General features: G+C 42.8%; 1 protein-coding gene across 1 annotated transcript; it reads left to right on the top strand.

Annotated features, from left to right (window-relative positions):
• Nucleotides 1-833: 833 nt before the first annotated feature.
• Nucleotides 834-15,013, top strand: LOC110895918 (probable sodium/metabolite cotransporter BASS6, chloroplastic). Its single transcript, XM_035974614.1, has 12 exons — nucleotides 834-1,492; nucleotides 1,666-1,722; nucleotides 1,792-1,878; nucleotides 2,030-2,140; nucleotides 2,605-2,854; nucleotides 3,261-3,337; nucleotides 3,426-3,615; nucleotides 3,697-3,714; nucleotides 13,865-14,099; nucleotides 14,202-14,455; nucleotides 14,564-14,646; nucleotides 14,781-15,013. Exons 7-12 carry the CDS (start codon nucleotides 3,579-3,581, stop codon nucleotides 14,841-14,843), a joined length of 690 nt encoding a protein of 229 aa, XP_035830507.1. The 5' UTR covers nucleotides 834-1,492; nucleotides 1,666-1,722; nucleotides 1,792-1,878; nucleotides 2,030-2,140; nucleotides 2,605-2,854; nucleotides 3,261-3,337; nucleotides 3,426-3,578; the 3' UTR covers nucleotides 14,844-15,013.

The raw sequence follows: 15,013 nt of genomic DNA, 5'->3' as shown, positions 1-15,013 counted from the left end.
ATGTGTTTTCTGGCCATTGCGTTTTACAAATAAGACATTTCTGTGTGTTTTCTGGCTATTGCGTCTTACAAATAAGTCATTTCTTTGTGTTTTTGGTGCATTGCGTTTTAGAAAAATGTCATTTTTTTAGGGTTTTTTTTTCATTGCGTTTTACGTAACTAGTGGTTTTTCTATTGCGTTTTACGCAACTGGGTTTTAAATTTTTTTTTAAATATAGCAATAGTATACTCGTTTTAAAGATAAAAAAACGCTCGTTTTTTGGTGCAATTTTTATAAAAAAATAATGTCGTATGAAAGAGTTATTAACGTTTAAAAAATGGGGGGGGGGGGAATTGGAGGAGAGAGAAACTATTGGCTTGGATTGACTAGAATGCCCTTGAACAAACTCACGCACCTCTTTTCTTTCTTTCAATTTCCCAGATTTAATCTTAGCCCTTGATTAACTTAATGGATGGTCAAGATCACTTTCTAGCCTTCCTAGCCAAATAAACTTCCTATTGTATCTACACCCACAAAATCCTAGATCACAACTTATTTCTTATTCAGACCAAACCAACAGACACAAGAAATGCAAACAACATATCATACAAGCAATTTTATACCTCAAGGAAACAAAACATCATCTTGAATATTTGTTATGGGTTTTAAAAAAAAAAAAGAAACAGAGTCACAACAACACCTAACAATGCATCAACAATTGATCCATAAGTTAGTAGACTTATCCAAATTCAACTAAAAACCTATTTACATTCGAATATATAACATGCCCGAGACGAGTTTATCCACATAACAGAGATAGAGCTTTCTAGACAAGCAAGATAATCACAAATAAACATTCACTGACCCAAAGAGGCTTCGAGGTAGGGGGCTGCTCGCTGCCACGGCTGAAATCCCACTGCTGTTGGAATTTCCGGCAGCCACCGCTGTCGTCGGCTCAGTCACCACCACTCTTATTCCGTTGTTTCATCCCGCCCTCGTCGTATCGTCACCATAGCTGATGTCAACTCGCCGGGTGTGTGACCGGGGTCACTGTGCGGTCGCTGGAACCACTATGCGGTCACTGGGAGGGGTGTGATTGAGAGAGGAAAGAATGTATCGGCTGATTTGGGGAAATTTAGGGTTTGTTTATCTATACTATTATAAAAAGGAGAAGTGATGTACAAGATTGTAATTTTATCATACTTACAAGTTGATGTTTAAGCCATTTTAGAGGGGCTTCACTCAAAAGTTTAAGACACTAGAGGGTTAATTGGGGGATTTCACCCTTTCTATTGAATGCTTCAGTTTCTAATCGATTCATGTTTCAATTGTTCAATCGATTCATTATGTGTGCAGATATTACTTCGTCTTCCCCTGTATAATCTTCGTCTGCCCCTGTATAATCGAACTCCAGTTGTCTCAATTTCTCAAACCAAATCAAACCCTGAATTTGAAATTCCGGTTATAACCTTTCGACGAAGTGGAGATGAAGATGTTACGATCTCCGGCACCGGTAAGAGAAGACGATTGGCGCTTCCGATTATCATGTCAATTTGTTGTTTATGTGGTCAATAAACGACAGTTCGATCTCAGATCTGAACGTTAGAACTCATAATAATATATTCATCTGTTTGATGTTCTATAAGCTTACGTATTGAATTTGTTTACATTGACTACCTGTTCAAGCTTCTGCTCATTGGAGATTCGGGTGTAGGAAGGTCATGTCTACTTCTGAGGTTTGCTGTAGGTATATTAGAATTTTTGATCTTCGTTGATTATGCGCTCATTTAACATCGGCTTGTGATTTTGCAGATTGGTGAGTGTGTGGCTGTATGATGGAGGCCAAACTTTGAAACTATTATGTACCAGTATTACCCTCCGCACATCACAAAACCCAAGGTAAATGATCGTTGGGTCTTCAGATCCATAATTATTTTGGTTTTTATTACATTGTTTTTGTTAGAATATGTACATATCTTTTTAATAAAGATAGGGTTTAGATCTTATTATATGAAACGGGCTCACTTCACTGCATTTTTATTCAATTCAGGAATGCAAGAAGCTTTATGTTGCTCACTTATCGGAAAGAGAGTACTTTGCAGTGCCCAAAAATCTGAAACTTCTCGCTGTACCACTCTTTGAGCTTTACGATAATGTTCAGGTAAATACTTGTTTTTGAAGTATTTCAAGTTAAAAAGGCTTCTTTGCCCTTCCATAAGTTTTTGCTATTCATTTAGGACCACACGGTTTCTTATTTTGTCAGTTTGGAATGGTATTTTAGACCTGTGTTTAATAATCATCAAAGTTTAAAAGAACGGAATTGAGACTCGAGGCGTTAAAAGAAATAAATATAAAAAATATATATCAGATAAAAAATAAATTAATTGACACAGAAAGTCTGAAATTTAAAAAACACATCAAAAATAGAATAATTAACATAGAAAGTCTAAAACATCAAATGCTATACAGTCAGTGGCATGTGAATAGAGATGTTGCTGAGATATGTGAAAGGCTGCAGTGTTTTCAGAATCAGGGGTTCGATTGTGATTTGTGATAGCCGGTTTTTTCTAGACACGAGCGAATAGTTAATGACAGGTATCGTGAATGAAAATAACTGTTTTGCAGGGCATATACATGTGACATGTGCCAACAGACAACAAATAATAGTCTAACTCACTGCTTGGATGCTGGTGGAGAAAGACAATAGCGTACTGGTGGATGGCCTAAAGGTCTAGGGTCGCAATATCTGATTTGGAGAGCTGGTGTAGGTTCGAGGGGATGTATTTTGATTAAGTTCTGTGCATTTTCCTTCTTTTGGGTGTTCCCTCGATGTACTTGTGATGCCCTCAAGCAGCTTGCTATGGGAGTATGGGTGGTATGTTTTGTTTGAATAAATGCTTCCTTAGTTGGTAAAAAAAATAGTCTAACTCACAATTCCTTAATAATGTTTAAGGCCTCAGTTAGTTTAAAGACAGAAAAATACAGTGAACTTGGCAATGATTTTTTAGATTATAATATAGAAAGACCATTTTTATTCAGTTTTTTCATCCAATAAGCCGAAATCTTTATTTACATTCTTCATTCAATGAGCTGAGCTCAAGGTTAAAAAAGGAAATGGGGTTTATATTTTTGAACCTAGCCTGTAGCTTCTCTTCATATTAACTCCATTTTCACATAACTTTTCCTACGAGTAATGATCTGAGTTCAATGGTTATAACTTATATTAAAAAGCATATAATGAATGTGTTTTTGCCGTATTATTCATGCTTGTGATATGTCAGATACTTGAAAAGAAGGCGTCTTTTCTGGATGATTTAAAGAAAGTCAACTCGATATCTTTCACATGGTTTACTAGCAGGTTAACTAACATTCCCTTATTTTCAAGATACTATTTGCTTAATATGAATCCACTGTTTGTTTCATATGAAAAAATATAAATATTTCAGGTATTATGCCCCGGATTTGGGCTTCTTAATGTTCGCAGTCGTGTTAAGTTCAAGCGAAAAAGATTTTATCGAAGTGTTTAACAGACCGAAAGCTATTATTGCCGGTTCGGCCAATTTGTTATTAAACCGTTTCTCGGTTATTTGTTTGGCACAATGGTCATGACGTTGTTCGGCCTTCCAACTCCCTTAGGTAATATTAATTTTTTTCTTTTATTCTTAATATTCTTGTTTTAGTATATGTATGCTTTAACTCCAAGAATGTTTGATTCAGGTGCTGGGATCATGCTAACTGTGACAACTCGAAATCTAGAACCTTTCGTTGTGTCGTGATGTGACTTGCTTGTACGTTACGTGATTAGTTAACCAATTGAACTTAATGATAGCGCGAACTTTTATGTGCTTTGTATGTGTGCATTTGTATATATTTATGTGTGTACGTGTTTTATGTGAACCGAGAACCCAACCCGAGAACAAAGAACCCGACTCGAGACCATGAGGTCTCGAGTGAATAGTGACCGAATAGGCCTTTGGGCCGAGAACCTTTGGCCGGTTGGGCCATTGGGCCGTGACCCCCTTAACCGATTTACAAGCCCTTGGGGCACACATTTGGAACTTGACTATATATATATACCACCTTAGTTAGTTTTTGCCATTTGTTGAAACATTACACCCACACACTCTCCTACTTCTCTCTCACCTAAACTCTAGAACACAAACACACCTCCAAGACTCTCGGATCCAATCGGTTGACACAAGAACCCTCGGATTTGGACTTTGGATCGGCACACACACACACATCACCAACCGGTTAGTATTTTTATGGTTAATTTTTGTTGTGTTTGCGATGTATGATAAAATGCATGAGATGATGTTTATTGTTAGTATTTCTTGATGATCATTGTTGAATACTTAGTGATGGTATGTTCATGTTATGCTTGTGCTTAAATAGATGCATGAATGAGATGATGTTTTATGTGTGTTAAAAAGTTTAGTGTTGGAATGTGTTCATGTGTTAAATAGAGTTTAAACTACTAGATCTTGATGATACATAAAAATCGGGTTGCACTTGGCATGAAATCGGACATATATGAAAACCGAGTTGTGTGTTATGTTTAGTGTATTGATGCTTGTTCATAGTTTTGGGTGAATAAGTGATTAATATGTTATGAACTTGATGAACATGTGTTTGAATATGTGAAGAACACTTTGAATGATAGTTTGAAGATTGAAAACCCTTGTGATTTTGATCCACCTTTGACTAATAGCCTGATTAGGAAAAATGTTAGTGGAATTCTATTGGTAGTTTCCGGATTTGGGCCTGATTATATTGTACCACTAATCTGACTACATCTGCATCAACACGTGAACATGAAAACGACTGCTACCGACTCGCAATCACCCAGTTGCGACTCGCAACCACAGCGTGACAACTCGAGACCACGCGGTTGCGACTCGCAACCATAACAGGACAAGCCGAGACCACAGGTTACGAGTCCCGTTGCGACTCGAGACCTCAGCATGATGAACCGAAACCATGGTTGCGACACCGGTTGCGACTCGCAACCATCCATGATCAACACACAGCATGACTCGAGACCATGCTTGCGAGTCCGGTTGCGACTCGAGACCACACTTTTGGGCCTTAGTTAATGGGCCAGACTGATGGGCTTCTGTGTTAACTGCTTTTACGTGTTTGGGCCTAAGTAGTTGGGCTGAACTTGTGAACCGTATGTGCTACTGTTGATTAAGAACACTGTGAACTGTTACTGCTAAACGTGCTTGCCAAACGTGTTGAACATTTGTGCACTACTTGGCTTGAATCTGATTATACGTGATATCCGTGTTAGGACGTTATTGACTACTTGCGACTTGATTGACTTTCTGTGATAAACTGCCGAGCAAACCAAGGTGAGTTCACACCCTTTACAAAGCATGGGATTCCCTGGGTTGGGAACGGGGTTAAGGAACGTGGATTCCTCGTCCTCCTTGGATAGGACGTCAGTGGTTCAGGAATGTGATTCCTCGTCCGGATGGACGGATAAACGTACTAGACTAAAACTCTATCACGAAGTCCCTCCTTTTTGTATCGACTAATCGCCGGGCCAATGGCGAGCGGGTCATTAGTTAGATAGCGCTATTTAGGTCTGACAAGCCTCACACCGTGCCGCAGAGGACGGGCGTGAACTAATGGATCTGGGGCACGTCAATGATGATAGACATTGATGTTTTTCAGGGCACATAAACATGACTACAGTCAGCAGTCGATACGGTAACGAGTCTAGTGTACGCATGGGGTAGCCCCCACGGCCGAAATGCCTGATAACTAACAAGGGGTAGCCCCCACGGCTGGAGAGCCAGATGATGTACATGGGGTAGCCCCCACGGCCGGAGTGCCAGTATAACCGGGAAATAACATGTCACGTTTTTTAAACTATGGGGTAACCCCCACGGCAGGAAGCCAGTTAAAGGAAACTGTTTTCGGAATAACTAAAACGAACGCCCACCCGTGAACTCACTCAACTAGTTGTTGACTCGTTACTACATGCTTTGCAGGACCATAGGTACTCAGTGGGAGCTTGCATGGAGGAGGATCGTTGTGGGACACGGATTGCTGCGTGCTATGTTAAACTTGGAAACTTTTGAACTTATGTTATAACTTTAAACTTATGCTTCCGCTTGCAACTTAACTTGTTTGTTTTGAAACACCAATCGTGATGGTTAAACTTTTATAACTACTTATATGCTTGTTCAGTATGATTGGTGGCTGGATCCTGGTCAGTCACGCCTCTAAGCGGTGGTACTCCGCAGGTGGGATTTTGGGGGTGTGACAGATTGGTATCAGAGCCATTGGTTATAGTGAACTTGGTTTTAATAAAGGAGAAACGTTTTTGTTAAAACCAGACTATAACCGGTTTAGTGCTCAACGGTCCACAACGACACTTCGCTCCTCATGCAAGGCTCGACGTTCTAGGTAATATGATGTATGTATATTGCCTACTTGTTAGTTGCGTAGTACATTGCTCATGGTATGCTCGATTAGTATAACTACTGTTGGTTGAACACGTGCGTGCTTACTCTGTCCTACTATCGTACTTTCGCGAACCTCTCTCACACGTATTACTCTTATTATGAAGAACCATGTCTGGACGCGTTAACATGACACAAGCCCAGTTGACGGCTTTGATCAACGAACGAGTTGCCGCAGCGCTTGCAGCTGCACACGCAGGAGGTATATCCTGCAGTCCGAAATTGTTCTAGGATCTTTAGGATCCTACTCTCGTGAACCAACCTTTGTGTTAAACTCTGTCTTTTCTTTCACCTACCTTAGGTCAATATGCTCAGGCACCGGTGTGCACTTTTAAGACCTTTATGGACTGTCGACCCACAACTTTTAGCGGCACTGAAGGAGCAGTAGGTCTCCTACACTGGTTTGAGAAACTGGAGTCCGTGTTCGAAATGTGTGAATGCCCTGAAGCGCGCAGGGTAAAGTATGCTACTGGTACTCTCGAGGGTTTGGCTCTCACGTGGTGGAATGCTCAAGTGCAGATGTTAGGGTTGGTTGCTGCCAACGCCACCCCATGGGAAACTTTCAAGGAAATGATCAGGGAGGAATACTGCAGTCGTGACGACATTCACAAGCTGGAAGATGAGTTCTACAATCTCAAGATGTCGGGGTCAGAGATTGAGGCATACACTAAGAGATCGCATGAGCTTGCCCTGTTGTGTCCTACTATGGTGGATCCTCCGTATAAGCGAATTGAACTCTATCTCAAGGGCTTGGTGCCAGAGATCCAAAGTCATGTGACTTCAGCGAACTTGACTACTATCCAGCAGGTTGTACAGTTGGCTCACCGTCTCACTGACCAAGCGGTGGAGCAGAACAAGTTACCGAAGCGTATAGGTGCTGCAACTACTTCTGGTGCTTCTAGTGGGGATAAACGGAAATGGGATGGAACTTCAAGCAGGGGTTCAACTTCTGTGCAATCTCAGTCTCAGCAGAGAAAGACGGACGACCACAAGAGCCCCAGTCAGCAATCGTCTGGTGGTCAAAGTCACGGTGGATACAAAGGAAATCACCCCAAATGCAATCGTTGCAACTTACATCACAGTGGGCCATGCACCAGGGGCAACTGTCATCGATGCAACAAGCCTGGTCATGTTGCAAAGGATTGCAGGAGCGCATACCCCGTCAATCAGAATCGTCAGCAACCTCAGCAGAACCAGCGACAGCAGCAGGGTAACAACAAAGGATGCTTTCAGTGTGGAGCTGAAGGCCACTTCAAGAAGGATTGTCCCCAACTGAAACAGAACAACAACAACAATCAGGGGAATGGTAACAATGGGAACAACAACAACAATGGTGCTAGGGGACGAGTGTTCGTGATTGGTCAAGGTGAAGCAAGGAATGATCCCAACGTGGTGACGGGTAAGTTCCTTCTCGACGACTTTTATGTTACAGTCTTATTTGATTCGGGTGCCGATACTAGCTATGTGTCACTAGAAGTTAGTAAGATGCTTAAGCGTATTCCTACACCCCTGAGCGACAAGCACACCGTAGAGCTAGCTAATGGTAAGAGTTTGGAAGCCTCACACGTAGTCAAGGGTTGTCAGCTTATTCTCGCTAACCAGACCTTCTCTATTGATCTTATTCCTATTGTCTTGGGTAGTTTCGACGTTGTCATTGGGATGGATTGGTTATCCCAACACCGAGCAGAGATTCTTTGCAACGAGAAGATCGTTCGTATTCCTGGTTTAGGTAGAGAACCTCTCATGATTCGTGGCGACAAGAGAAGTGCTGTTGAGAACATTATCTCTCTTCTTAAGGCCCAGAAGTGCTTACGAAAGGGCCACACTGCGATTTTGGCTCTAGTTACTAACACCACAGAAAAGGAGAAGAAGTTAGAAGATTATCCAGTTGTACGCGACTATCCTGAGGTATTCCCTGAGGAATTACCTGGTCTTCCGCCCCATCGCCAAGTAGAGTTTCAGATTGAACTAGCTCCTGGAGCCGCGCCTGTAGCCCGTGCACCTTATCGTTTAGCGCCATCAGAGTTGGAAGAACTCTCCACGCAACTACAAGAACTCTTGGATAAGGGTTTTATTCGTCCTAGCTCATCGCCTTGGGGAGCTCCAGTGTTAATTGTGAAAAAGAAGGACGGTACCTTCAGAATGTGTATCGACTATCGCGAACTCAACAAGGTGACTGTGAAGAATCGTTATCCTCTACCGCGTATTGACGACTTGTTCGACCAGTTGCAGGGGTCGAGCTACTACTCAAAGATCGATCTGAGATCGGGATATCACCAGCTGAGAGTTCGAGAAGAGGATGTCTCTAAAACGGCCTTTAGGACTCGATATGGGCACTATGAGTTTCTGGTCATGCCGTTTGGGCTGACAAACGCACCGGCAGTTTTTATGGATTTGATGAACCGAGTTTGCAAACCGTACCTGGACAAGTTTGTTATAGTCTTCATCGACGACATCCTGATCTATTCTAAGAGCAAAGAAGAGCACGAACAACATCTACGACTTATTTTGGAACTCCTCCGGAAGGAACAGCTTTACGCAAAATTCTCGAAATGCGACTTCTGGCTTCGTGAAGTCCATTTCCTAGGGCATGTGGTGAACAAGGATGGGATTCACGTTGATCCTTCCAAAGTGGAATCTATTAAGAACTGGCCTGCGCCTCGTACACCAAAGGAAATTCGCCAATTTTTGGGATTGGCAGGTTACTACAGGAGATTCATTAAGGATTTTTCTAAGATTGCGCAGCCTCTGACTTTGTTAACACAGAAAGGCGTTGTTTATCATTGGGGGAATGCACAAGAGTTGGCTTTTCAGCATCTAAAGGATAGACTTTGTAGTGCACCTATCCTTTCACTGCCAGAGGGCACAGAAGATTTTGTGGTTTACTGTGATGCATCAATTCAAGGTCTTGGTTGTGTATTGATGCAACGAGATAAAGTCATAGCCTACGCCTCACGACAACTCAAAGTTCACGAGAAGAACTACACGACGCATGATTTAGAGCTGGGAGCTGTTGTTTTCGCACTTAAACTATGGCGGCATTACCTGTACGGAACCAAATGCGCCATCTACACCGACCACAGAAGTTTAGAACACATATTCAAGCAGAAGGAACTGAATATGCGACAGCGACGTTGGGTTGAACTGCTGAATGATTACGAGTGCTCTATCAGGTATCACCCGGGCAAGGCCAATGTTGTGGCAGACGCCCTGAGTCGAAAGGACACTGCGCCTAAGCGCGTAAGAGCTCTACAACTCACGATCCATTCTAGTCTACCTTCGCAAATACGAGCTGCTCAGATAGAAGCACTGAAACCAGAAAACGTTAGAGCTGAAGCCCTACGCGGGTCAAGGCAACGCTTAGAACAGAAAGAAGACGGTGCTTATTATGTAACAGGACGCATTTGGGTCCCACTCTATGGCAACTTACGAGAACTTGTGATGGATGAAGCGCACAAATCCCGCTACTCGGTACACCCTGGTTCGGACAAGATGTACCACGATATTAAAACTACGTATTGGTGGCCTAGCATGAAGGCCCACATAGCAACTTACGTCAGCAAGTGTTTGACTTGTGCGCGAGTCAAGACGGAATATCAGAAACCTTCAGGCCTACTTCAGCAACCAGAGATACCACAATGGAAATGGGAGCAGATTTCCATGGATTTTGTTACTGGCCTACCTAGATCACAGCGCGGAAACGATACTATCTGGGTGATTGTGGATCGACTCACAAAATCCGCACACTTTTTGGCAATCAAGGAAACAGATAAATTCTCCACTCTGGCGGAGATATACCTCAAGGAAGTTGTTTCGAGGCACGGGGTGCCCACTTCTATCATCTCTGATCGAGATGCACGTTTTACTTCGGAACTGTGGCAGGCAATGCACAAGTCTTTTGGCTCACGTCTAGATATGAGCACAGCGTATCACCCACAGACGGACGGGCAGTCCGAGCGCACTATTCAGACATTAGAAGACATGCTTCGCGCTTGTGTAATCGACTTTGGCAACAGCTGGGAAAGGCATCTGCCACTCATAGAATTCTCATACAATAACAGCTACCACACCAGCATTAAAGCTGCTCCGTTTGAGGCATTGTACGGACGTAAATGCCGGTCACCCCTCTGTTGGGCAGAGGTGGGGGATAGTCAGATCACTGGTCCAGAACATGTGGTAGACACTACTGAGCGGATTGCTCAAATACGACAACGCATGGCGGCCGCTCGTGACCGTCAGAAGGCTTACGCCGATAAGGGCAGGAAACCACTTGAGCTCCAGGTTGGGGAGCGGGTATTACTCAAAGTTTCACCCTGGAAGGGTGTGGTTCGTTTTGGTAAACGCGGCAAACTCAACCCACGATACGTTGGACCTTTTGAAATCATAGAGAAAATAGGCAAGGTGGCCTACAGACTGAAATTACCAGCAGAACTCGGGGCAGTTCACAACGTTTTCCATGTGTCGAATCTGAAGAAGTGTCTGTCAGATGAGACGCACGTAGTTCCTCTGAAGGAACTTACGATCGACGAACAGTTGAAATTCGTCGAAGAACCTGTCGAGATCACGGACCGGGATGTTAAGGTCCTCAAGAGCACTAGAATACCTCTTGTTCGAGTTCGTTGGAACTCACGTCGCGGCCCAGAGTTTACCTGGGAGCGCGAAGATCGGATGAAACAAAAGTATCCCCAACTGTTTGAGAACAGTACAAACGCTACTGAGGCTGAAGCTACGGAATTTCGGGACGAAATTCCAGACCAACGGGGGGTGGATGTGACACCCCAGGATAACCGGGAAAACCATGCAACTTGACTAGCTTCCTCAGTGAGTGCCATCAAATTTCGGGACGAAATTTCTTTCAACTTGGGGATGATGTGACAACTCGAAATCTAGAACCTTTCGTTGTGTCGTGATGTGACTTGCTTGTACGTTACGTGATTAGTTAACCAATTGAACTTAATGATAGCGCGAACTTTTATGTGCTTTGTATGTGTGCATTTGTATATATTTATGTGTGTACGTGTTTTATGTGAACCGAGAACCCAACCCGAGAACAAAGAACCCGACTCGAGACCATGAGGTCTCGAGTGAATAGTGACCGAATAGGCCTTTGGGCCGAGAACCTTTGGCCGGTTGGGCCATTGGGCCGTGACCCCCTTAACCGATTTACAAGCCCTTGGGGCACACATTTGGAACTTGACTATATATATACCACCTTAGTTAGTTTTTGCCATTTGTTGAAACATTACACCCACACACTCTCCTACTTCTCTCTCACCTAAACTCTAGAACACAAACACACCTCCAAGACTCTCGGATCCAATCGGTTGACACAAGAACCCTCGGATTTGGACTTTGGATCGGCACACACACACACATCACCAACCGGTTAGTATTTTTATGGTTAATTTTTGTTGTGTTTGCGATGTATGATAAAATGCATGAGATGATGTTTATTGTTAGTATTTCTTGATGATCATTGTTGAATACTTAGTGATGGTATGTTCATGTTATGCTTGTGCTTAAATAGATGCATGAATGAGATGATGTTTTATGTGTGTTAAAAAGTTTAGTGTTGGAATGTGTTCATGTGTTAAATAGAGTTTAAACTACTAGATCTTGATGATACATAAAAATCGGGTTGCACTTGGCATGAAATCGGACATATATGAAAACCGAGTTGTGTGTTATGTTTAGTGTTTTGATGCTTGTTCATAGTTTTGGGTGAATAAGTGATTAATATGTTATGAACTTGATGAACATGTGTTTGAATATGTGAAGAACACTTTGAATGATAGTTTGAAGATTGAAAACCCTTGTGATTTTGATCCACCTTTGACTAATAGCCTGATTAGGAAAAATGTTAGTGGAATTCTATTGGTAGTTTCCGGATTTGGGCCTGATTATATTGTACCACTAATCTGACTACATCTGCATCAACACGTGAACATGAAAACGACTGCTACCGACTCGCAATCACCCAGTTGCGACTCGCAACCACAGCGTGACAACTCGAGACCACGCGGTTGCGACTCGCAACCATAACAGGACAAGCCGAGACCACAGGTTACGAGTCCCGTTGCGACTCGAGACCTCAGCATGATGAACCGAAACCATGGTTGCGACACCGGTTGCGACTCGCAACCATCCATGATCAACACACAGCATGACTCGAGACCATGCTTGCGAGTCCGGTTGCGACTCGAGACCACACTTTTGGGCCTTAGTTAATGGGCCAGACTGATGGGCTTCTGTGTTAACTGCTTTTACGTGTTTGGGCCTAAGTAGTTGGGCTGAACTTGTGAACCGTATGTGCTACTGTTGATTAAGAACACTGTGAACTGTTACTGCTAAACGTGCTTGCCAAACGTGTTGAACATTTGTGCACTACTTGGCTTGAATCTGATTATACGTGATATCCGTGTTAGGACGTTATTGACTACTTGCGACTTGATTGACTTTCTGTGATAAACTGCCGAGCAAACCAAGGTGAGTTCACACCCTTTACAAAGCATGGGATTCCCTGGGTTGGGAACGGGGTTAAGGAACGTGGATTCCTCGTCCTCCTTGGATAGGACGTCAGTGGTTCAGGAATGTGATTCCTCGTCCGGATGGACGGATAAACGTACTAGACTAAAACTCTCTCACGAAGTCCCTCCTTTTTGTATCGACTAATCGCCGGGCCAATGGCGAGCGGGTCATTAGTTAGATAGCGCTATTTAGGTCTGACAAGCCTCACACCATGCCGCAGAGGACGGGCGTGAACTAATGGATCTGGGGCACGTCAATGATGATAGACATTGATGTTTTTCAGGGCACATAAACATGACTACAGTCAGCAGTCGATACGGTAACGAGTCTAGTGTACGCATGGGGTAGCCCCCACGGCCGAAATGCCTGATAACTAACAAGGGGTAGCCCCCACGGCTGGAGAGCCAGATGATGTACATGGGGTAGCCCCCACGGCCGGAGTGCCAGTATAACCGGGAAATAACATGTCACGTTTTTTAAACTATGGGGTAACCCCCACGGCAGGAAGCCAGTTAAAGGAAACTGTTTTCGGAATAACTAAAACGAACGCCCACCCGTGAACTCACTCAACTAGTTGTTGACTCGTTACTACATGCTTTGCAGGACCATAGGTACTCAGTGGGAGCTTGCATGGAGGAGGATCGTTGTGGGACACGGATTGCTGCGTGCTATGTTAAACTTGGAAACTTTTGAACTTATGTTATAACTTTAAACTTATGCTTCCGCTTGCAACTTAACTTGTTTGTTTTGAAACACCAATCGTGATGGTTAAACTTTTATAACTACTTATATGCTTGTTCAGTATGATTGGTGGCTGGATCCTGGTCAGTCACGCCTCCAAGCGGTGGTACTCCGCAGGTGGGATTTTGGGGGTGTGACACTAACATCTTGTGTTAGCGGGGCCCAGTTGTCAAATTACGCCACTTTTCTAACGGACCCCACGATGGCCCCACTAAGCATCGTTATGACATCAATATCTACTGCTACTGCTGTTTTCGTGACCCCACTATTGTCTCTATTGCTCATCGGAAAGAGGCTGCCTGTTGACGTAAAAGGAATGGTTTCCAATATTTTGCAGATTGTTATTTCGCCTGTTGCCGCTGGCTTGCTTCTTAATCGGTAAGTATGTACTTGACAAGTAAGAAGTTTGACTTTAAAAGTCAAGCTCAGCTTTTTTTTTCTAATTTTTCTCTTACAGGTGTTTTCTTTTTGTATATACAGATTTTTGCCAAGAATATCAGGTGCTATAAAACCCTTTTTGCTGCCATTATCAGTTTTAGTGACTTCTCTATGTGTCGGGGCTCCACTTGCAATTAACATAAATTCGGTTTTATCGCCCTTTGGGCTATCAGTTTTGTTGCTTGTTACCTCATTTCATTTATCAGCGTTTATAGTTGGATATGCATTTACTGGCGTTGCTTTTCGCATTGAACCAGAAGTCAAACCTCTTCAAAGAACACTTTCTTGCGAAACAGGTTCACCATTTCCTCCTTGATATGTCTCTAAAATGACCAAAACTAATATTTTCGTTATGCTATTTAAATGTGACACTCACCCTTCAAATAAAACTTTATTTTATATAGGTATGCAAAGTAGTTTGTTGGCCCTTGCGCTAGCGAATAAATTCTTTCAAGATCCACTTGTTCGCGTACCTCCTGCAATATCAGTAAGTTTGTTTTTCAACTGTTAACTAACTTGAAATAATATAAATTACTTTCTTTTGTGGGACCCGTCGTATTTCCTTGTACATAAAGTGACTGAGGCTCGCGTTAACTGTTTCGTTTCTTGCTGTTTGTGCAGGTTGTAATCATGTCACTAATGGGGTTTTCTCTTGTGATGATTTGGGCCAAGAAGACGGTATGAGTTTCATGAATCCAGAACCGATCAGTCGATATTTCATGTGCTCCTGTTTTCTAAACCAATTTTTTTTTTTAAATTTTTAAAAATTCCTTTGAGAATTTGTATAATCGAAATCTTGTATGGTATGAGAATGGGCCATTTCATAATGCTAAATCGGGATATATCGTTTCTTA

This window comes from Helianthus annuus, chromosome 6, assembly GCF_002127325.2.
Source record: "Helianthus annuus cultivar XRQ/B chromosome 6, HanXRQr2.0-SUNRISE, whole genome shotgun sequence".
NCBI classification, from domain to species: Eukaryota; Viridiplantae; Streptophyta; class Magnoliopsida; order Asterales; family Asteraceae; genus Helianthus; species Helianthus annuus.
The sequence above is the reverse complement of the archived record's forward strand: the minus strand, read 5'-3'. Positions and strand labels throughout refer to the sequence as shown.

What these genes read in the sequence shown, in the direction of transcription:
- LOC110895918 (XM_035974614.1), top strand. Translation starts at nt 3,579, where the DNA reads ATGGTCATGACGTTGTTCGGCCTTCCAACTCCCTTAG. An exon ending in GCTGGCTTGCTTCTTAATCG is followed by an intron (nt 14,100 to 14,201) that starts GTAAGTATGTAC and finishes TTGTATATACAG; the next exon opens with ATTTTTGCCAAGAATATCAG. An exon ending in GCGTACCTCCTGCAATATCA is followed by an intron (nt 14,647 to 14,780) that starts GTAAGTTTGTTT and finishes CTGTTTGTGCAG; the next exon opens with GTTGTAATCATGTCACTAAT.